At 43.3% G+C, this 24,075-nt stretch overlaps 1 protein-coding gene across 2 annotated transcripts in view; it reads right to left on the bottom strand.

The window, feature by feature from the left end:
- The window catches only part of nrp2a (neuropilin 2a), an 82,662-nt gene that overhangs the window by 39,933 nt on the left and 18,654 nt on the right, over positions 1-24,075 (bottom strand). For both annotated transcript variants that reach the window (XM_088606617.1, XM_088606616.1), the window contains exons 3-7: positions 20,647-20,828; positions 13,188-13,415; positions 10,061-10,216; positions 8,984-9,153; positions 6,527-6,682 (exon numbers count right to left, since the gene is read on the bottom strand). In XM_088606617.1, the coding sequence (XP_088462743.1) occupies positions 6,527-6,682; positions 8,984-9,153; positions 10,061-10,216; positions 13,188-13,415; positions 20,647-20,828 (892 nt within the window). The remainder of the gene's footprint in view (positions 1-6,526; positions 6,683-8,983; positions 9,154-10,060; positions 10,217-13,187; positions 13,416-20,646; positions 20,829-24,075) is intronic.

Genomic DNA, 24,075 nt, shown 5'->3' with positions numbered 1-24,075 from the left:
GCTTCAAGCTGAAATAATCAAAGCACTGAAGGAAGGAAATTATCTTGTGTGTGTGGCCTGCGTTGCTAACACACATCTATATTATTCATTGTTACTCAGTTTTAATCACAAGGGAAAAAGAGGGGGTCCGTCATTTCATAACATCATGTTTTATCCAGCTTTGAGTGTAAAATGCGTGCCTTCTTAGACAACCCCTGCTGTTACCTTCCCTCAGTTGGCTAATATGATTTTTACTTCCCTTTTTGTGTTCCTTTTCCAAATTAGGGGACAATTTTTTTTTAATAGCGCCATATCTGTTCTAAAACCTACACCCTCCCATCTCCCCCTTCTTACAGCAGACACCTTCCACATTTCACTGCCTTTACTCAGAAGCGTGAAGTGGGACTGGACTTTTAGATGCACGACGCTCTGCTATTTACCCTCTCCAGAGGGGTCTTGACCCCCCCACTGGACATGATATTCCGAGATGCCTGTAGGGGAAACCACATGCATCTGAGATGATGGTTGGGGGAACAAGTCATATATGAGCTGGACATGTGACCTCTGAACTCCAGAGTGGGGAAAAAAGCTTTTGGTGACACCGATGCTGACGTCGAGGGCGGCGGCAGTGGAGGGAACCCTGCTGAGAATCATGGATAGCCCTACTGATAACGTCTGTCTCCTGCTGCCTTTTCACCGCTGCCAGTCGGGCTCGTCAAGGCCCTGTGGGTCTTTGGCTTGCCCAGTTCCAGACGACTCCCAAGCTAACTCTCGGCAGCGCACACCCAAAGGAAAATGTACAAGAGGAAGAAACTCCATGTCTGTTTCTCTCTCCCTGGAGACGTTCAGTAACCCAATTCCAGTAGGCACTCCTAGCCTGTCCTTCTCTTCCAGTGTAATTCAATGCCTTTTGTGAGAGCAGCCAAGACCACCCCCTGGCTGAAGGTTACCTCACATCTGCAAAACAAAATGCCTGCCAAAAGCCTTTCCTTGATTTTTTTCGAACCTCAAATCCACTTTCCTCTTCCCATTTCTCATTCTTAACCTAGTGGACTAATGATTAAAAAGTTTCTATTAACGGGCCATCATTTTAGTTTAGTTGTCAGGTCAGATTGTGACAACTTTCACTGTTAATTTACCTTCCTGGAATAGCTGTTATGGGGCGGACTGATATTTGCGAGTGACATTTTTCTGCTTTTCTTTGTCAGCAAGTGTGTTATGAAGCTCATATATTTAGGGCACATTTGGCCTGCAAAAGCATTTTGGTAGCATGAAAGCAAACACATTCATGGGTCCCCAAATGAGTTTTAATTAATGCAAATGGCAACTCTTATCTGCAGACTAATGAGAGCTAAACTGAATCCTTTCAATCTGGGATCCACTCTCTCACTCGGAAATAATGTTATTGTTTATACACTGATGTGTGAGGTGTGTGGAAGGAGGAGGGATATTAAAATTAGCAATTTAGCAATGGTTTTGCAGGCAACTTGCCAACTGTTATCAGTGGAAAAGCAAATTCTGCTTCACGCTTGTCTGGGCTGAAGGTTTCCTCCGTCTAACCAACAGGCTTTTTTTTTAAAAAAAAAGCTAACTCAAACCTCTACTGCAGAATTTCTCTGTTAAAAAAACCCCACTGAACTGAGAGTCGACAGAGTCAGCTGAATTATTTATACATGGTAGGGCCAGGAGTGTGAACAGTGTTGTGTCTGATGGTGTGGCTGGAGATAAAAAAAAAATCTGTTGCCACCGACCTCGATAAAAAAAAAACGGAAAAGAGGAGAGGAGGAGAACCAGCTGTACAGGAACGGATAGTCAAACAGTAAATCAGGCCAAGGAAATCTCAGAAAGCCCCTGGCGGAGTGTGAAAATTCCAAGCTTCCATGCCTAGCAGTGGAAGTGATGCAATTTTGCGGAGAGGAGACTCGATGTTCAAGTAAACACCAGCCCTTGGAATTAAGGGAGTGATGAAAAACTCCGTCTGGCCCGGACTCTACAAATCCACTCCCCCACAGCCCTCCCTCACCTTTGTTTCGGGTCTGCCGCCTGTGTGTTTTTCTAGAAGCTGACAGCGGTACAGGGGGCCGTGGTCAGCGACGGCGAGCGCTGCTGAAGACATTATTCTCCTCCCTCCTCTCTCTTTCTCGCAATAAAGACATTTGACAGTCAGAGAGCGTGGTTCCAGTTGGATGGGTGCCAGGGCTGTTTCCCAAAAGGCAAGGGGAAGGGAGGAGGGTGGGGGTGGCAGTCAAGCACAGGGTTTTGGGGAATGAGTGTAAAGAACAAGATGTGAAACTGGCAAACTGCGGGACTCCCTAAACCGCTGAACCGCAGGTCCGGTGTCACGGATGTCGGAAGGGACGAACCGTGGAATGGCAAGAGAGCGAAAAAGACCTTATGCGTAGCGGCGAGACAGGGGTTAGCCCGGGCTCAGCTGTTCAGGAAATGCTGTATAGAAACCTATGCCCTCAGGTAGCGGACGTGGGGTGACCTGGTGCTAGGTGGGTCTCAGGACATCCGCACCTCAATGCTGAGCGAGTAGCAGAGCAGAAGCAGGAAGTAAATAGGCTACACAACAAGACCCACCGGAAAGACATGAATAATCACAGGGAACTAGGAACAGGACAGAGTTAGAGCGCCCACTCGGTGTACTGGGCGTGACATCTGGGGCCTAAAACTGCCCCTGCCCACGTCCACCACCGCATGCACAACCTGACAATGGAGATAACGCAGAAGTGGTGTCTTTTCAACTCATCCCTCTACAGCAGGGTCACATCTGTCCGGCTCACTATTCACATCGCTCAGGATTTGCGATTTGTAGCAGCCTTTTGCGTGCAAACTCAAAACAAAGGTGCCCAGTTTCAGTCCCTCACATGGGAAACATCAGTGTACACATGCATTAGCATATACAAAGTTCCATCAACTAGCCTAAGCACCAGAAAATGCAGCTTAATATTGCACAACTATAATTAAACAACAGAAGAGCACTGTTTAATAATGCGGCCTGTTCGTTTCAAATATGCTGCACTCAAGTGATGGTGCTTTTCATGTTGTTTACAGAAATAATGCTATTTTTCTAGCGAAACACTTCAGAAAAAAAAGACAACAGCGTACATCTGATTACACAAGAGCATAACTAGTACAGCTGATTTTAGAATACACACAAAATCTGTATTTAGAGACCTGTCTCATACCAGTTCAACCCATTTGTCTTATTATGTATGTTATATACCCTCCCAATTTGGAATTTGCCAACTGCATGTTTTTCACATCTCAGCACTACAAACCCTGCAACACCACATGGGAAGAATAAGGCAGAGTACAAGCCTGCTCTAACCTGCACACCACTGTGCATTTACGACATCACAGGAAGCAGAGAAGCACCTCCCTTGCCAACAGTACCACCAACCTGCAGGGGGCGATGTTTTGACATGAGCTGAGGGAGCCCTGGATGAACGATGCCAGCCCTGCTTAGGGAATCCCAGTCTCAGCTGGTGTGACGTGAGACAAGCTCGGACCCATGTCCCCTGCAGGACAGAGCTCAGCCTCTGTGTGGGCAAACACTTTTACCAGTGACCGTGCAGTGCAAAAAAGACGGTTTCAACAGCATATGCCCCCGTGATGGAAGTTTTCTTTCTGACACAGTATGCAAAAATTCAAAGTACATTAAAATTCATCTCCCAGCAAATTACAGGACAAAACACACTGTTATCTTCTAGAACCTAAGAAGAAGGGGGGCCGGTTTTGTTTTCAATTCCGCACCAGTTGACAGAGTAAGCATGTTATGGAGCCCAGAAGCTTGTTCTAAAATCCCAAGGTATCTTACAGAGTGAAGGAAAATAATCCTCAATCATCGCCAAAAGAACCGCTTCAAATCGAAGCAACTGTCTTGATTACAAGCAAGAGTATTAGAGGATTAAAAAAGCAATAAGAGTATTAAAATGTTGTGCTACTTTTTCAAGGAAAGGAGATCGAATTAAAGCACACAGAGAAAGGCTTGCATGGCCTTACTTGCATGTAACTGTCCGAGAGTTGTGCCTTAAGTTTAAAGGCACTGTGAAGCAATGAATAATGTTTCCTTTTATACTAAGTGCTCTGTAAACTTCGTAGGAATTAAAAGTTTCCCAGGCGGAGAGTTGGAAAGTGCCACTGTACTGTGGAAGAGACGCCTGACTTCAGCAATGCTCATCAGGAGACACCAGTGAAAGATCAATCTTGGTGACAGCATAAAATTCCTTCCAGGCAAATCGGAATGATTGGTTTACCCTTCACCTGTTTTACGTCAGTATTAATCGCCAGTAATTATTCTTGAAACCTATCTCTTTCGCCCGTGAGAGCGCTGCATGCACCTGCTTAGCAAAGATAACATTTAGAGAAGTGATGAAAGCCGGAAGCCGGTGCCTCATTACTCAGTAGAAAACCTAAGCAGCAGTTTGCTGAATACGGGATCCCATAGTTCCTACACGGCAGATGCTAAAGCTGAAACCTGATCCAAGTCTGAGCATTTCTTATCAAACTGAAACGCACTTAACAGTTCTGTCGAGGCTGCACAAAAATCAGCAGGAGTGAACTGAACTTCACAAGAAAGGGTCTTACAATGGCAATTGAATGAAGAAGCATAAAAAAACTGTTTTCTCCTTCCACCAGCACTACGAAGACTTCATCACAGCATACCTGGAGACACCCGGGCGGGAATTTGTACTGTAGCAGTAGCATGTCCTTCGACTGCCATACAATTGACTTTTTTTTTTTCATTGAAGCTGGAACACAACATCTGCATTGCTGATATTCATCTTTTTTTTCGAGGCAGCGAGATGACTTTAGCAGATGGTACCTTGTAGAGAGCAACATGGCTATAACAAGATCTCTTTAGCAAAACCGCCTCAGTCTTTCCAAAGAAAATAAGACTGCGAGGTTGCACAAAATGAATAATCCCTAGGCATGTCACAGTTTATGAAGGAGTGGCTGAAAGATGTGATCCTATCTAATGTCTGCTCTACTGAAGGCACGGACTACTGGCAGCATTTTGCTTTTCCTGACTAATGTGAGGCCATGAAAGCTGTGTTGTACTGTCCAGCATTCCGAAAAGGCATGGCTATCGGTAAAAGGTTTGAGCTGCGGTAAAGTAATGTTGACTCAGCGTTAACTCCCACACTGATGACACATAGGTTTTTGCTAAAAACAGAAGTGAAAAACCCATTTCATGTCAAAAGAAGTATCTTTCTTGGACAATGGTTATAAACAGGATGTACAGTCACACCTTTAGAAGAAAGGAGAGCTTCTGAGTATCTGGGCCTGGTGTAATTGGCGCAGCCCCTGCTTCTTTGTTACCTTCTTAACTGTAAACTACCTCTCCTGTTCACCTTCATTCAGACTGAAGTGGCAGGTTCTCAAGGTACGATGAAGGCTTGGTGGCCTGAACCAGGTGAAAACACTGTCGCGCGTTTCACAAATCTGGCAAGTTGCCATCTCTCTGCGCATCACCGTAAAAAAAGCAATGGAAAATAAAGCTCGATGTTACTATATAGAACTTGTGTTGAACTAGAAATGGCAAACATACAATTTTCACAAAATCGGCAAAAGGTTTGTTTATAAGATGCTGAAACAAATATTCAAGAAAAATCTAGAATCGCTCATGACAGATAATGCTGTGTTAAGTCAGTAAATTATAATTTTCTTATTCTAGGCTTTCTGAGATTAAATTGCATGGGCGTTCAGCATCTTGTATTTCCTGTTTTCTCTTTTCCAATCCACACTGTGGATAGCCCCAGTTCTCGTACAAGTCATCGGTACATAGTACGAATTCCTGTATTTTTTTTCCAAGAAAAGATTAGCAAGTCATGACCGCCCTGGCCCAGCCAGGGACGCCCCCCAGTCCCTGTCACCAGAGATCTCACTGTGTCCCTGCCTTACAACCCCCCACAGAGAACTGGCGTGTGGAAAGTCTGTCCCTGTTAATTACTGGCTCAGGCCCCTTGATCACAGACGCTTTTCAAAGCTCCTCTATTACTTCCAGAGAGCTGAAATCAGTGCATGTCTCAAAGAAAGTCTATAAATTACCCTGAAATCCCACTGGCCTCACACTTGGAACAGAGCAGAGAGTGTACGAGTAGAACACAAACATAATGTAACTGGAAAAGAAGTGGATGGCAAAAACAGTGTCCTCTGCTTCCTCCCCGCAGACAACTCTATTACTGAAGCAGCAGCGCAGCTTGTCCTCCCCACTCCTGTTACTTCTGCAGGTGGGGTATTGAGTGTTAAGAAAAATATGATAAATGACAGACGGGACTAGGGAGAGCTGAAAAATAATGCTGATAAATAAATGGACCCTGGCCAGCTAACTGAACGTTTGACCCATTCAGGCATGGCCTTCTAGAAAAGTAAGTGATAGATCAAAAGGGAAGTCTTGTCTCTGCACGGTATGTATTTTCCAAGGCCGATGGTTAAAAGACTTTCATCGGGGCTGCCAGGTTACTTTCATTTGCGTCTCTCCACACAAGACAGAGAGCCTGCCACCAAAAGCTGTTTTCAAGCCGTAAGGGTCCCCTACCTTGTGGTTTTTGCCATGTCGATATATCATCCAGTCTTCGCCATTGGTGCTGACCTCCAGCTTGAATGTTGTGACATAGTAGATCCGGTGCGTCTCCTTGGAGATAGCTCCCTGGGTGGCAATACCAGTCAGAACCTTCAGAAAGTTCAGGTCCACCTAAAACGTTGGGACACAGCCGGACATCAGCTTAGTTATCATGTTCACCTCCGAGGGGAGTTGTTTTAAGGATGTAAAATCCTACATATAGTAGTACAGCACAGAGTTTTACCGTTTTTTAATCTCAGATTAGTTTCATACATTTTTCTTCCTGCAGCTTTAAAAAATACATTTAAAGTGATTTCTTCTCCTATTTCATACCCTGCCCCTGGGCTACGGTACAAAAAGCCCTCTTTTGCAAACTTTCAGTTTACTTGTCTTTGGGTTACCCATTTTTTGCCTCAGCAGCCAAGACGATACTAGTTCTACTTCAACAGTGAGTGAGTGCACGCTGCTGAAATCTGCCTTTGTCCACTGTTTACAGGGCAGAAATCTAAAATGTTTTCACCGCCCCCCCCCAGAATCTTTGGGAACAACGCGCAGTACAGTAACTATCAAGAGGCAGCACAGTCGTCTATCGCCTTGAGGTTTAGAGCTAAACGCAATCCATCTTGTCAGTCGATGAGCCCACATTTTAAAACTTGTTTGCAGGTCGAACAAAAAAAAATAATGCACCTAGACACTGTAATCAATAGGTGAGAGGAATGCTGTAAACCTGTTTATTCCCAGGAAAGGCCTCTCTCATCAATCATATGATGGTTAGCATCAAACCTGCAGTGAACCACCAGCAAATGCTAAAAATGGTTTGGTTTTCCTAGGTCATAGATGGGAGATAAAATAGGGTTCAGACAACATACCTCTGCTATGAATAATGCTTTAACATCAGCAGAAAAGCTTGGGGAAATTTAGATGCTTACAAGCGTTACAATCATGTTAGTCCCACTGGCTAGTGCTCTTCTAAGTGGCAAACATCATGAAGCCCACAGAGACTGCAAGCCTATAATAAGGTATCTCCTGCACCCTTTTGCAATGCAGCACGAGCCACTACCCTCCTTGGGCCTGCCAGCAATCACAGATTACAGCAAGGAATTGGATACTGCACTTCTACCTTTGTGCTCTTTTAGCGGGAGTTCTAGAGTGCAGGCAGTGCTACTCTGGCTCCTCATGTGTGCTAATATAACAGGGCAGCTGAACGATGAAGAATTGCCATCTGATGGGATCAGATCATGTTGACTTGGCCATGCTAGCAATAGCCTCTGGGAATACTTCTCAGTCAAGTGTGTGCCCACTATTTTCTTAGGGTTAAACAGGTTACTTTTACCCTGATGTGTTATTGCAGTAGTAATCCTGTCCAGAACAAGAGGAACGACAGCTTCAGACACTTGGTGTGCATGCTTGGCTGGGAAGCCAGTTGTGCCAATCTCCCACTTGTGGGATTATAACTGAACACCTGTTAATCAGTATGCATCGTAGAAGGTGGGATCCCAACCTGTGGTCTGCAGACCACTCACAATCCATGCCTAAATTCCAGGTGATACACAAGTCCCAATATTTCATCAAGCTGCTTCACTATAAACTCAGTGTAATACAATGGAACATATTTGACTTTCCTTCAGAAAAATAGTCATTTTCTTCACAGGGAATAAAAACAGCACTGAACATTTGGCACTCTTATGTTAGGTAAAAGATTGGTAGGTTATACAAATTGGTTTTCTATGTGTACAAAAATAGAGTATATACACAAAAAGAATTACTTTCCAATGACTCCTGTGAAAAACTCTTTGACACAGGGGGAAATCAAAATCACAAGATGATCTTTCACATTGAGAAAGGATGAAAACGGGTGCTTTACCTGATAAAATCTCTAAATCGGTCTTGTTGTTCTACCTCCCTGGCCTATTGAATTGAGTGTGCCCAGTATAGACATAGAAAACAGTTTTTCTAACAGGCTTTCCAGCACTTTAAGCAAAAACAAAAAGCAGTCTCACAGCTTTATGTCAAGAAATTGATCTTACGTGTTTAAATTAAATGTTCTTGCTCATTCAAGTGGTGAATCTCGTCGTTGTGATTAAAGGGGCCATGTGGAATTGAAAAGAATTTTGTAAACTTTTTTTATACATTTCCCACATGTTTTGCCTTTGATTGCAAAGTCATATGTTCAGCTCTTGTGCTAGAAAGTACATTCCCCACCAGTGGGATTTTAAGGCTGCTTCTTTATACACAGGAACAAAGAAAAAACAGCATTTCAGATGTGGAGCCGATTTGTCAGTTTTTTTTTAGCATGTAATTAACCTCAGCTAGGTTCTTAGCTATGGCTTGTATGATGACACAGCTCATCACGCCAACCTTTAGGAAAACCTGCCATTCATCATCCAGCCAGCAGGGGTCACCCTTCCAAAGGAAGGTCAAGAGATGGCGTACCTGAATGTACTCCTTGTTGCTGTCTTCAGAAGGAGTCCAGGCGTTGTCTTCATTGTTCAGACGGGCCTGCTTGGGAGACCAGCGACCATCGTAGAAAGTTGAGGAGGAGCTGATCTGCTCGTCAGAAATCTCCCCAGATTCCAAGCCAAAAGGGCTGCTACAGTGAAATGCTGCAATAAAAGATGGCGGACGTTTGTGAAAAGGAAGGAGTGACTTCCAGAAGCACTGTTTACTTCTGAAAGAGCAAACTGCCTGGCAATAGAGGGTACAACAGGTAATAGCAGACTCACGACAAAATATTTTTTCTAGAAAGACAAACCTGCTCTGTTTTACCTTTGCACCTCTGTCAGGTGATGGGTGTTAAATGTCCCATTTAAAAATGAGTCCCCTCTAAATCCTGAAACGTAATCCTATTTTTGAAATTACAGCCACCATTTTACCTTATGCAGCTGTTTATCTTGTGGACAGTTTGTGTTGCTGAAGTTGCTCCTAAACAGAATAAAGCATTTGACTTGGCTATATTGATATTACTGCAATATTGCCAAGAGGCAATGAACAAAATAATACAGTTAAGGCTGTCACGTGTCCCCAGCAATACCGAAGGCCCCAGCTGTGGTTTCATGCCTGTATCCTAAGTACAGGCTTGTTGAGAACAAGGTTATGAAATGCATTACTTCTGACACTGGGTTTGACTGAATGTCTTGATTCGTCCACTCTTTGTTCCATCAGCTGGAACTTCCGATTTGAATTAATTATGCAGTTCATGTCTGACAGCAAAAAACATCACAAATTCAGGCAAAACAGCCACAGAGATCAACAGCATTGCGCGTTTAAAATGCAGTGGACGGCACTAAAAAAGAACATGCCATATTCACAGCGAATTGAAATATTTAAATAAAAGAGTACTGTTCTGCCATGGTTCCTCACACTCAGTTTATCCTCAATTCAAGCCCTGAACCAGGCCTCTGCTGCCTAAACTTACAAAGTTATTGCAGAATGTTTAAAGGGACATCCTTCCAGGTGGGAACATGACACATGACGGTGCAAAAAGGTGAAAGAAAGTAGAGGCGTACTCACTGTCGCTGGCCTCCTTGTAGGTCATATTGTAGCGGGCGGAGAAGCCATCTTTGGCGACGGCCATATCAGTGCGGAAGGTCAGGGAGAGAATACCTGTGGAGGAGTGGATCTCAGGAGGGATTTTGACACCGCAGTACCTTCCGATCACAGGCCCCACTGCCAACAGATAGAAGAGACATCTTAGTTCCGGCACCCAACAACAGGCCGCGAGTCTGCTTTCCGACCTGGTTACCAGTATCTACACTGACAAATTTAAATTAGTACCAACAAGCCCAGTGGAACTATTGGGCTAGTTTATCATTTGAACTATTTTTAAACTAGACTTATATCGCTGACGTTTCTGGACACTCCACACAAAGCACTTTACAAGTGATGGGGACTCCTTTCCACCACCAGCAGTGTGTATCCCCCACCTGGATGATGCTCCAGTCCGCTCCCCACACACCAGCTCCCAGTGGGGAGGAGAGCAGAGTGATGAAGCCAGTTCACAGATGGGGATTATTAGGAGGCCATGATTGGTAAATGCCAGGGAGAAAAAGACACCATTGGTGAACACTACTATTTTCAAGAAGCACCCTGGGATTGTTGATGACCATAGAGTCAGGACCTCAGTATTATGTCTCATCTAAAGGATAGTGACTTTTTTATAGTATAGTGTCCCCATTGCTATACTGGTGCATGCCGTCTCACACAGACCACGGGTTGAACACCCCCTACCGGTCCCACTAACACCTCTTCCAGCAGCAACCTTAGCTTTCTCAGGCTTCACAGGGTTGCCAGTTGTGAGTTGCGGGGTGATATAGCTGCTGGCTATGTATTTGGCATGATTATCTTCATGAACACCTTCGAGAAGCACAAGACTCCAATGGATTTGTGTGAACTGTGTTAAACTCTTTATTTACTAGGTCACACAGATATTAACTCTTTGTGGAGAGATCTGGTTTCATTAGGGGGAGATGAGGTTTCTATTGAATTGCGGTCGCTGGCTTGGATAAGACCACTGGATTTGCTTGAGCTTTCTTGATTAATGTTCAAAGTGATTTGTGTTAACAGACGCATTTTATTGTAAGAGCCTTTTCAATGGCCGCCTTTCTAATCCAGTCCTTCCTTGGACTGTGACAGCTGTACTCTTCAATATTGATTGTGTTTGAAGACGAAACAACTAAGAAGCAATTATTGAAATGGTATTTCTCGGAAAGATGGAACAGCTGAAAGATGGAACAGGACAGTGCTGAAAGTTCACCTTTTTCCTTCTTCATTAATGTCTTACGTGTTGCATTTGCTGCTACATCCACTGTGTGAAATTCTCGCAAACTACTTTTGCTACTTTTCACAGGACCCAGGCGAAAACAGTTAAAGGCTTCTGCAAGCAAGGAATTGCACCTGGGAGGACAGATAAACAGGCTGCCTGAGGAGCATCAACCATTTTAATGTGTTCCCAGTGGAAATATTTTATCATATTAAATAAATACCACTAATCCTTCATGATGATGCCATTACTCTGTGACATTATTAGAAAAAAGAAGAATCACTGAACTTCTGAGCATGCCACGTCCTTGGAGAGCTGCGCAAATGCAAGTCGGTAAAAGCTAAATGTCGCATCACTAGGGGGAGAGGCGTAGTTGAATGCGGTACCAAAGCATTATTAAGGCGGATGTGGGGAGAGTGTATTTTATTGCTCTCTTCCCGATGAGGATGAAATCTCTTTGTGGTATTATTCACACCCTATTTTTATACTAGTGATAAAGGTTAACGGGGTGGGGGCTGATATTTCACTTCCCCCCTTAACAGAATAATAACGCTGCAGAGCCAGCCGATAAGAAAGACCGGCAGCGTGCATCTCTCACGCACTTTCAAAAATAGCTGTAATAAAATAGGGGCAAATACCATTACAGCATTCTGCCCTGGTGCTTGACACCAGCTTTGGTATGGAGCCCACTAAAATAGGCATGACGCCGTCTTTTGTTCCTGGACAATGCAATGCAACAAGTTGGCTGTGTGCTTGGCTTAGATCGCCTCTCTGTCGTTAATTTGGCCATTCAATTACACTAAGCGAAGGCAAGCACTTGAGAGTAAGAGGCTATTCATACGCATTAGGATGAGGAGATGAGTAATTACTCTATATACCATTTGGTAGTGCATTAGTAACCCATGATTCATTCGTTGACATTCAATCAAGTCAGTACAATATATCTCAATAGCCATCTATTTTTTCCATTGTATTTTTATGCCCTTTGTTGTCATCTAGCAGTTGGACTGACAGTAGATAGTGAAATGATTGAATTATCCAGGCCTCTAATATCAGAATCATTATGCATATTAAACTGTACTGATATGTCTGATCACTGTGAAGCAAAACGAACAGAAATGGTTAAATTAAATAAGCTTCACCAAACTAGTCCTGTCATCAAGTGTCAGATTATTCCTGGTTCTGCACTGCACATGACATTTTTAAATTCTTCCCTGTTTTCAGTGCATCATTTTGCTGGAAAATTGTGTTGGGATTTTCACGGCAAGCTTGTATACACTTTCTGCCCCCAAGGAGAAGGATTAGCAAAATAAATTACACATGCTTCCCTCCCAATAAGCATGGATAGTTTTTTTTAATACTAGCTGATGACAGAAAAACTGCCAAAAAGAGAAACGTGAACAATTTCCTTGTTTTAGGATTTTCTTACCATAGTGTAATAAAGTTTTTATTGACCTAACCCCATGTCTGGTAACAAACGTTAACATTATCTTCTATAGCATTCAACAGACGTTACAGCTGAGTATGTTGGTCCCAATGAGCCATTCAGTGAACACAAGACACATTGATAGTGCACAGACAGTGCTTAAGCCTTGTTAATACAGGGCTTTATATAATGTGTTGTGAAGTAATGCTATTTGGTACATTAACTTAACTACTTGATATTTAACAGGATGCACTATCATCCAGTAAACCTACACCATTTGCAACAATGAGAATCCCTCCCAGTCTGTATATATGTCTGCGAAATTGTCTCGGAAGGCAATCCTATAGAAAAAGTAATAGTCTGTTTTTCTCGTGAATGATACCCTTGGTCATGAAAAGCTTTCTGTCGGTTTTTCTCGGCAGGGAAGGAAGAGAGGGGGTGAGGATCTGTACCTTGAGGCAGCCCATCCCAGATCTCCAGCCAGTCATATTTGCATTCCCCCTCGCCCACATTCAGGGGGTCGTTCTCCAGGTCAAAGGTCAGGAACTTCAAGGTGACCTCCATGCGCGGAGGGACGATGATGATGAAGACACACTCCAGGTTGTGGGGGTACTTGTCAGGGAACCCGGGGGATTCAATGACACCAGACAGGTTGGTGAAGTTTTTGGAGCAATCTGAGCCTGTGATAATAAGAAGAAGAAGAAGAAGAAGAAGAAAAAGTTTGTAAGTTCTCCTCGTGTTTGTGTGGGTTTCCTCCAGGTGCAACAGTTCAGACACGTACTGGTTTGCCAACTAGCTTCTGGGTAAATTAGATCTGGTGTGCGTGTGCGTCTTTGTATCTGTCAGCCCTGCAATGGACTGGTGTCCCATCCAGTCCCATCCTAACCCTGCCTTGAGCCCGTTACTTGCTCTCCCATGACCCGGAATTGGAAGAAGTGTTGTGCAAATGGATGAATAACGTGAAGAAGGTCCTTATTTTCACTATCTGACATATACATATAGCAGCTACAGCTATAATGGTCTAATTGCCAGTGGGTGACGGGAGTTTGGAAAGCATGTGTTGCACTCAGCTTCTTTTCTCCTCCACATGCTGCTGGAGAACGAAGCAATACTGCCTGGAGGGAATTCTTCCCAGAGATCATTGATCTAGACAGGTGTCTTTGGAGGGCGGTTATTAGCAGACTGAGGGTAATTTGCTACATTGTTAGGCTAATAGCTTAAGTATATTGTGGAGAAAGCCTGAGAGTGTAAATGGCCTTCTCTGTTGACAGGCCAACAGGAAGGCCTGCTGAGTTCTGGAGACACAGAATAGGACTTGGACTTAAAGGGCAAGTACTGTCTTTGACAGAGGCACAGCTGTCTGAGGTTGGGGTCAGTGGGGGTGAGCTGAGAAGCTGCAAAGACTTGACCTTTCCTGTCAGTCTCTCCGACACACACTTAACGATCCTGTCTGCACACCCATCTGCTGCTCCCAGCGGTTTAGGAAATGGATACAATGAAGAGTTCATGGGATGTCACTGGCAATCACATACAGCATCTATCGATTGATGTACAGAAAAATAGATCTTGTTCTATCACACCAATGCACCTATGTAATGTGATTGCAGTCGTACCAGAGGAGCTGCAGCTTCAAACAGGAGCGCTAAATAAACCCCCAAACGAGTGATTTGTGCTCCTTTTTTGACAAGCCTAATCAGCGGATGTCACAAGCAATTTCGCAGTGACTCAAAGCAGATGTGGCACTCCAAGTGAGCAGTATCTTCCTGGCTTTACACTCTGAAAATTGTTCAAACAGGTAAGCTATAAGTACAGGGCAAGGCCTTTAGGAAGTGAAATCTTTCTGCATGGGGCTTGGTCCTCACTGTCATGTAAAAGACAGTTTTGTGTCTCGTGCTTCCAGGAAACTCAATCAAACAACTTGATTAAGAACTCCTAGCTTAGGAGTTACCCTGTCCTTAACTCTTGACCTGGGGAGGGAGGTGGGGGGCAGTGTTTTTTCTGGTTTTCATTCCATCCTGATCCTGATCCTGATGACTTGATTTCAATAAAGAGTTCACCTAAATGGTCCTTATTACAACTACTTCCAGGTCTTTACTCACTGAGGCTGGTGACCTGATGAACTGCAGTCCCACAGGACCCAGGGTAAATATCGCTGGAGCCTGTTATCAGATGTGTTGTTGTGTGCAAGAATAACTGAACTGAATGCTACCAGACAAAAGGAACGCAGTGTCTAGCCATTTAATTAGTATTTTATGGAGCCTCCTAATAATACATCTGCAACACAGTTCCTTTCCAAAACAGGATGAAGAGGAGCAGCAATGTGTTAAGAGCATGTTGCATGCTGTATGTTTCCATTAATACTGTAGCTACCTTAGCCTAGGAACTCTGATCCTTGGCCTCAGGTTTTTAATATTGACGGAGGGAATTAAACCATCAAAATCAGCAAGTAAGTGAGTCAGTCAGCCTTACTTGAGCCCAGATGAAATGACAACTTCAATCCTCTCACTAGTCTCAAATTCCAAAATAGTTCATGGAAGCTTTACACTGGAATTTTTATGCCTTTGGAATTTCAAACTGGCAGATGGCTAAAGGTTTTGATCTCGTTGGAGTTTGAGGTTTTGTAGCTTACCAATCGCAAATGTGTAACTATGGTATGTTACGGTGTTTAAAAGAAAGCAACCCACATATCAACATTACCAATAAAAAATAATCCAGTTAAATTAAGGATTTAGGTCAGGGGTCTCCAGTCCTGGTCCTGGAGAGCCGCTCAATGTGTCTGTAGGTTGTCCAGGGCTCTTTAAAGCAACAGGAGCAGCTCTTTCACCAGTATTAAACTAACTGAAGTTTTTAAGAACCCTGCTGGACTGAAGACCCCTACACACCAGTCCTCTAGGAGCAGGATGGGGGACCTCTCCCTCAGATGGCTTGAAGAACTGTTTCCCAATTCTGGTCTTGATCCTGGGGAATCAGCTACCTCCTGTTTTTTTTGTTCCAGCCGAGCTCTTTACTTAATTGAAACCTTAATTCGACTACCCGACTGTTTGCCACGAGCCTTTGATGATAAAATGCAACAGTTTAAAGGCAACCTCCAACATGTTTAGGAGCGGAAACTAATTAGAGAGTTCAAATTATTCCTATTTTTAGGCCAATTAAGGGTCTCTTTTTGCAACTCTGAACTCAGCCAGAACCAGCAAAACTCTGGGTCCTCACGACTGAAAAGAGAGAATCGCTAACCTAGACCATGCTGCCGGTTTCCTCCAGAAAATAAAAACAGCACTGGCCTGTATTTACCTGTTTCCATGCTCACAAATACCTGTCAGGTAAAAGGACCCAGCTCTTTACAGCTCCTGCTGGCCAGAACTGAGGGCCGAGGAAGCGCTCATGTGCTTCAAACAGCGGGTGTTCTGTTGCACTAAATGAAATACCTGCAATAGCTCAGCTATTTATACGCTGCAATGCAAACTCTGACATGAACTACACTGCCTGTTAGCCACTTGCCTTGATGGAGCTGGCAATCAGAGATTCAAATGAAGCTGCTTTTTTTTTCAGTTGATTTGTGGGTGCTGCATCTGTTTCCTAATAACATTATGGAAACGAGAGCCCTTCCAGTTTTTAGGAAGCCCCTAGCTCTTCGTCACCACCACAGATGCGTCAAGACCTGCCATTGTATTATGGTCACACGTGAGAGAATTAACTGCCGTGACTGCAGGGCAGTCCCCAGAGCAAATGCTTTTCACATAGGGAGTGCACTAACATGGCCCCAGGAAGTGATAAGAATGGAGAAGGGACTGTTCCCCTCTGGCAGATTAGACAACCCTCCCGCCTGCCACGGCTCTCTGGGTGAACTGTCACATCTTCATCACAGGGAAACTGCGTTTAGGGATTCGCTGGGGTACGCAGTTTTGTAGGAATGACTTCATTCTTCCTTTTTTAATTTATCTTCCCAGCTAGCAGCTAGCAGAGCACGGGCTCAGAATCAATATAAAAGCATGGCCTGTCAGTTTTGTAAGCTTCTCTCCTGCAGTACCTATAACATAACCCATTACAGCAGTTTGTGTCTTAAAAACAGCGGCCACAGTTGAAAAGCTTTACATAACCACCCCTGCAGAGTTTCACTGAATCAGCATGAATGTAGGGGTGTGTGTCAGGTCATCTTGAATTTGAGTGGCACACATGAGTAGCTGCTTTATGAAAAAGCAGCAGAGCTTTCCTTATTAGGTCATCCTTGGAGAGGTTCTGCTCGGGCATTTCCAGGTTTGCCTCTACTGCTACGACTCACCGATTCAAGAGTCACAAAAACATGTTTCTGATGCTGCCACAAGTGCACAGGGCCTGAATTCTAACCACACAAATCATCCTTCGCTTCTAGTTTGTAAACCAAGGCGAGGGCTCGTCACTCCAACAGTGATTTCAATAGTTCCGTCAATTCGTTGAGTTCGGACAAATATCAAGTAAAAGCCTACGTAATATTTTAGTGTTTGACATTTAGTCACACTAATGAAAAAATGACAGCCATGACCAAAAGGTGAGGCCTGTAACAATCCCCCTCATTTGCAAGGAATGAACCAAGGAGGATGCTGCAAGGGTGAAGATAGGGTGAAGGCAAGGGTGCGTGTATAAGTATTTATAAATAAGAGAGTGAAATGCAAGATTATTAATGACTTCTGTTTAACAACTCCATAGCCAAGTTTTTAGCCATGAGTGAGACATGGCATTAAAGACATTAAAGACAGAGGCCACATTCAGGGCTCAGACTGTGCTCAGAAGAAATGGGAAAAAGTAAAAATTAATTGAAAGGCACAACATCTAAAAAACAAAAGAGAACATAGGGACCTAAGTATTATGTTTTTGAGAGCTAGTTATGAAATATTTAACTGTTGCAAATTGAGAATAAAAATATAGGTTAATATTATAATATATATATTGATATTTACAGAAAAAACAGACAAAAGACACCTGGGAGAGTTCTTAAAAAGTTCGAGATGAATCCATAAGGTTGATTCCAGCAGGTTTTGCAGTTCAGTCAGAAAGACATGGGAGAATGAAAGGTAAAGTTCGTGGAAGAAGATTAAGAAACACTTGGAATGGTTCGTACTTGGAAAGAATTACCAAGCCATGGCATTAAATCAATTTATACAAAATTCCTTGAACTGGCCAGCTTGAAATGCTTATATAACAATTCAGATTCAGTTTTACTAGGAGAAGATTATTGACTAGGGGAAGTTGATAGAATTTGTGGTGTATCACTCTGCAGGCTATTCAGCTTAAAGCACCACATGAAAATTACTGTTATAGTTCAAAATAGGCTTGCAAAGGATTAGGACCAGCAAAGAAAAACAGATAAAAAGTTACATGAAGAATTCATTTCCCCTCTAGTCTCTTTATTTTCTTCCCACAGAGAACCAATTAATACAAACAATACCAAAGTCTTGCAGTTCTACAGTTCTTTAGTATCAATCGCTTCAGCCAGCGTTAATCTAACCCAGAAAGCGCCATTCAAGTAACTGAATCATCGATTAGGCACATGATAGGATTATTACATTTACACGATGGGCCTGTTCAAACTTTTGCCTCTTCTCATGGAGTCGTATACCGTACACGGTTGTGTAATTGTGGAAACATCAGCACCCATCTGGCATGCTTAAAACTTTTTTTTCTCATTGGAAAAAGAAAATTGCAGCAGCAGCAGCAGTCTGCTTTGCGGCATGGTGCCCTTCCAAACTCTCCGCCGAAAGAACACTCTAAAGAATCTGCTAACCCAAATAAGAAATGCTTTCACCCCAAACCCAGCAGTATAACCCAAATAAGAAACCTACACCAAGGAACTAAAGGCACACAGGTGCAAACCTGCTGTGGAAATTGCGCTTTTGAGGGGCCAATTTCTATTACGACCCAAAGTCAGACAACCGCTTTAGGAGGGGCCATTAAAGCATTGTGTTGGCTTGATCTCTTTTTATTGGTGTAGGTGCCAAACTGGTTCAAAGTGCCAGTTAAGCATGTGACAGCGGTACATTTCCTCATAAATGAATAACTTACAAACTAGCGGCTACAGGTTGAGCGCCACACGGCCTCAAGGCAGTTTCAAAGCGAGCCGGTGGGAGAGTGAGACCGGCGGACACGTCTGGACAAACCTAGCAGGATGTCTTCCTGAGGTAACCGTGGTAACCTGAGTGAACTATTTAAGGCCTGTTGGGGTTAAACGTTTTAGCTGTGAGACTAAACCTCAGAGATCAGTAGTGACAACAGGACAAAAGAGTCAAGTTTCCTTTCACTCCCCAGTCCAGAGGTGACACGACTGAGTCTCTGTCCTTCCTTTATGTCAAACCCCAAAGAGCTCGCAGAATTAAGCATGTCCAGGAGGAGGGGGGTCTGTAAAAGAGGTCAGAGGACGAAACCTTTTAATTAACCTCTTCCTCTGGACCACAGTGTAGGCAAGAGCAGAACACTGCTTTGTGGCCTGCACACTTTGGGAATCAAGAAAAGACATGTACCTTTTGTCGTGACAGCAATCGAATCAGTGACAGGAGACAGAGCCCCACAATTCGTTCAGCACACAAAATGAGAGAGCTTTGACAGCTGAAGACAATAATTCATATATGCAGGCCAAATAACTATTTCCAAGGAAATCCAGGCAAGACAGCTTGGTTTTTTTTTTTTACTAACAGAGCATAATTTCCTGTCATACAGGAAAAGAAGGATTTGATTCAGTTTTTATTCCAGCTAATGGCAAAGCAAAGCCGGCACACCTCTCTGCTGTGTATTTATTTAACATCCTATCAATGAGAAAAATCACTGGCCCTCCCACAACAGCAAGCAGGGATGAAATGTATACAGGCGGCCTCCACAGTATTATAAATAAACAGATTTCACTGGGTTTTTGGCAGCTTTGGGCTCCCTTTACTCGTAAACAGCGGTTTTGAAAATATTTGGCAAGAGGCTAACATGTTAAAACAAACAACAGGAGAGGGAGGAGAGAGGGGGGCTGTTATTCGTTAAGTATTAACAAACCAGTTTGACACACACAAATACGAGCTCCCTGCCATCACCACAGCAGAAACAAGAACCTCTTAATGCCATGGCAACCGCATTCATATCTCCACAAGCATCTTCACAAAAACAAAAACCCTTCTGTTTCAGAGAAGGGGAAAGTTTAGTTTTCAGCATTTTTCTGATGCAAACTAAAAAGTAATTGACAACGTGAATAAGTTTTCACAGAACACAGGAGAGCCCTGGCAGTTCTGACATCATTTACAGTAATTCGCAGGACTCCGTCTAGTGGTGATTTGTTCCAAGAGACGGGTCTGTTGTCTGTGGAGGCTTCCTGGGTACCCAGTAGTAAAAGGTTTAGCATGGATTTTGTAACTGAATCTGCGTGTCTTTTTTTAAGTGGAAAACACGATATAATATCATTTCTATCCACAGTCTTTCTGAGTACCTACTGAAAGAAAAAGATTTGAACTCAATTCACAAGGTGAGAAAGGTCCAATAAGAGGTTTGAAATTTGATTTTGAGGCACAGCATTTTAACACTTTCCTTCATACCAATCACAAACTCAAAAACTGACACAATCTCAAATATATTTCTGGTTATGAATTCCTTCAAGAGCACGGACCACTTGTTACTACTGTAAGAAGGTCATGGTCAATGTTATGCTGACAGTGTCTGACACCGGACACATCTACCGTACAACTTGACAAATCACAAAATGCCCAAATAACAAAGAACCAACTGGAAGGGCTAATCACCCATTTGCATCAAAAAAGTGGATTACTTCAGTTGTAAACGGAAGAAACAAACTGCTGATCGTTAATTGGCGATCTTTGTCAGCACAAGCAGTCCTCAGAAGAAAGCTTGCGAGGAATATTTCGTCAAAGATGGCCGCCCTATCCGCGACTGAACGACGGCACTCACCGGTTTTCAAGATCTCGTAGCGCAGCGAAAATCCTGCCCCCTGGTGCGCGTAGTCGGACACGAATTTGATCATGAGCACAGGCCCTGAGGAGATGATGGCGGGCGGAGCGATGTTGCTGCAGTGCTTCCCCAGCAAATCCGCCGAATCCGAATTCCCGTCGCGGATCTCGATAAAATCGTACCTGAGGAGAAGGCGGGAAAAGGAACATTTGAGAGACCATTTGATTTCCACTGACCATTTCATTTCAATCATTCAGCTCTATGATCCAGTCAGCCAGCCCACTATGGGGAGATGGGGTGGAAACTGTAAGAAAGTTCCGTTTTAAACTATTTTGATTAGTTCTGTTACAGAAGTCACAAAGGCTAGCAGGATATCTACCAGGTGAGGCCACGCAGTGAGATTGGAGTCAGGTTTAATTTATTGGTTCTTCACACAGAAAGGAGATAGTAATAGGGTTGAGTTTATATCATGCATTTCTAATTAGGAGAAAAGGAAGGCCAGCAAACCTCGGTAATTGTGTAATTTTCTGTGTTTTAAGTCCATACATCTTCTTTTGATTGGTTTTTCCTCTTCCTGTGTTCGCCTCAGCCCTGAACAGCAATTTAACAGCCCCAAACTTCTAAGCCTCTATCCATTTAACACATTAGTATTTTTAAAAAAAGTTATTTATTTCCGTGTGTTCCTAGTTGGAATATAGTATTACCTGGGTAAAAAAATATAGTACTACTTGGGTGAAAGTTTGTTTTCTCCAAATAGTACATATTTTCTGTCTCTATAAACAGTGAAATATGTTGTACTTTTATGTCCTGTGCATTACTCAGCACTGTTTCCTTGCATTGCGTATATTTGATCTTTGAAACTTCCAGAGTTACATTCACAAAGCAGAACGTAAATATCCCTCTAAATTCACTAAAATTACAGGTATCCCAGCTCTGTTCTTTAAGTCTTTAATCTCCACCCAGGGGAGTTCACAAAAGCCTCTTCAGCCACCATCAGTTGTTTTAGCCATTCTGTTGAGTAATCATTATTTGACAGGCTTGCATTACTATGCTATTGTAGCAGTTCCTTGTGTGTGTTTTAGATCATTCCTTGGCTGCACAAAGAACCTTTAAGTTCTACAAAAGACACCCATCCACCCATCCATTGTCAGAAAGCCTTCTTCCTGGGATGGGTCGTGAGAAGCCCGGAGTCTATCCAGGAAGCTAAGGGCACAAGGAGAGTCCTTTGCAGGGAGCGCACACTCACAGACACAGGGAGAATTTAAGGACACCTATTAATCTAACCAAGATGTCTTTGGAAGGCAAGTGGTCTCCAGAGTTTCTGGACAAACACCGGTCTCCCTAAGAAGGTTCCCCAGTCCAGACTGAAACCTGGGACCCAAGAGCAATGACCGTGACAGCCAAACACAATACCTAAAGAATGAAACGCGGACACCGTTCCACCACTGCACATGCAGACTTCAAACATGCTAACCTCCTTTGGGCAAAACCCTGGAACTCCAAAACATTGAAAGGGACCTTTGAAGTTGTGTTATGCTGTCAGTCCCATGACTTTATACTCTACACTTATACATTTATAAAATCATATCCTTTGCTGTATTACCTCAAGACATTTGTGAAAGATGTGTTTGCTCTCAGTAATAAATAGAACACCCCTCTATATAAAATGGCACTTCTTGGTCTGTTGTTCAAGTTTTATCTGATTGCATAAAGAATTAAAAAGAGCAGAGAACCCCACACGTGGTCCTGGAATGTTGGTACAATCTGTTGGTGTTCAGTGTAGTTGAATATAGCCAAGTTAACACCTTCTCCCAAGTCCCAGAAAAGCCCCAGACACAACGGACCTCCAAGACTAAAGACTGGGGACCCCAGGTTGAGAGAAAGCATCCCCACCCTACTGAAAACAGGCATTTCTGTTCATGTTCAGTTTTGTCCCAGTGCAAAATTTGACAGTGGTCTTAAAATACTGGAAGAAATTCTCACTGATTAAATGGAATGGATTTGCTGGGCAAAGACATGAATTAATAGGTATTTATTGTCCCCAGCAGGATTCAACAGGTGTCTTTAAAAAGCTACCCTGGAGCAGAACTGATCTACAACTTTGCTAAAAAAAAAGGGTGGCTCGATTTTATTACACAACTGAACACATGTAGACCAAAAATGTCAGCTCAAGGAATGTGATACTTAGCAAGGCAACACCAAGTAATTGAGAGGGTTTCAAAAGCAGATGGCTTTTTAAACCTCACAAAGCTTGTATATTGCTATGAAGTCTTGCACTGTACAGCATGGAGCCAGAGGAATGCTTTGTTTTATAGCCAGAAATGCTGCATGCTGCAAGGGCAGATTATAAAATCCTCCAGTTCCTATACATTTCTGCACTCACAATTAGTTATTACTCCAGTAGCAATAATGACATTCTAACTAGGAGTAGTGCAAGCAGAAGCTATTTGGTATCCATGCACACTATGTGCATTTGCCAAAAATCTAGGCAAACAAAGGCAGTTCCTGGAAACTTCTGTATGTGAGGTGTAATTGAGTTGTAATTGATTTTACTGTTACCAAGGATTAGTGTTCGGAATAAGTGTCTTTTATGTGGGATTGCCAATCTCATTGTCTCACTCAACACAGCATGCCCGAGGATGAGCACTACAGAGACTAGGGACAAGAAATGGCAAACCGGTTCCCTGAATGTCTTCTGAGAGAGACTATAATAGTCTGTTTACAAGTACGACGGCGACACAGGACATGGGAGAAAGTTCACCAATCTTTGAACACCAGGAGCTAAAAAATCATTTTAAACGTATCATTCCTGACACCTCAAAATATTTCCTTGACAAGAGTTTGGACTATGATGTGGAGAAAAGAAGTGGTAGCTTTTTTTTTTACAAAAAAACTCACCCGTGTAGTCATGTTGTCATCTCATTCTCCCGGTCACAGGGTAAACAGAAACCACACAGTCCCGTGGGCTGTAAAAACACTTCCGCGTCTCCGTGTCTCCCTGACATTACCAGGGACCAGTAGACGCCCGGGTGTTAATTGCCTTTCTCAGGTTTTGTGTTGTTTTTTTGGCAGATTTTTCACACCTGCACATTCCCCTCAAGCAGCAGGGAGCCTGAACCTCAGGGAGCTCTGAGAACGGGCCTTTGTTTACAGTCTGCACCTTCAGCCACCCGTGCTGGGGTGAGACTACACGAAGACACCGACAGCCCCGTCTGATAACACCTCCCCCCCTCGCTCCCCACGACCGAAAAACATTGAATACCATGCAAGTACAAAAATATGTGCTGCGTCAAAGATCTTTTTCTCTTGGCAGGTCACTCTAAAAATGGCTTCCGATCCATGAATAAGAAATGATATTATAAAAAAAAACACCAGGCCAAAAAACCACAATCACCTAAGGGAACCTAATATGCTATAAGTGCCTTTAAA

This window comes from Lepisosteus platostomus, chromosome 14 (genome assembly GCF_059453375.1).
Source record: "Lepisosteus platostomus isolate fLepPlt1 chromosome 14, fLepPlt1.hap1, whole genome shotgun sequence".
Taxonomy (NCBI): Eukaryota; Metazoa; Chordata; class Actinopteri; order Semionotiformes; family Lepisosteidae; genus Lepisosteus; species Lepisosteus platostomus.
The sequence above is the reverse complement of the archived record's forward strand: the minus strand, read 5'-3'. Positions and strand labels throughout refer to the sequence as shown.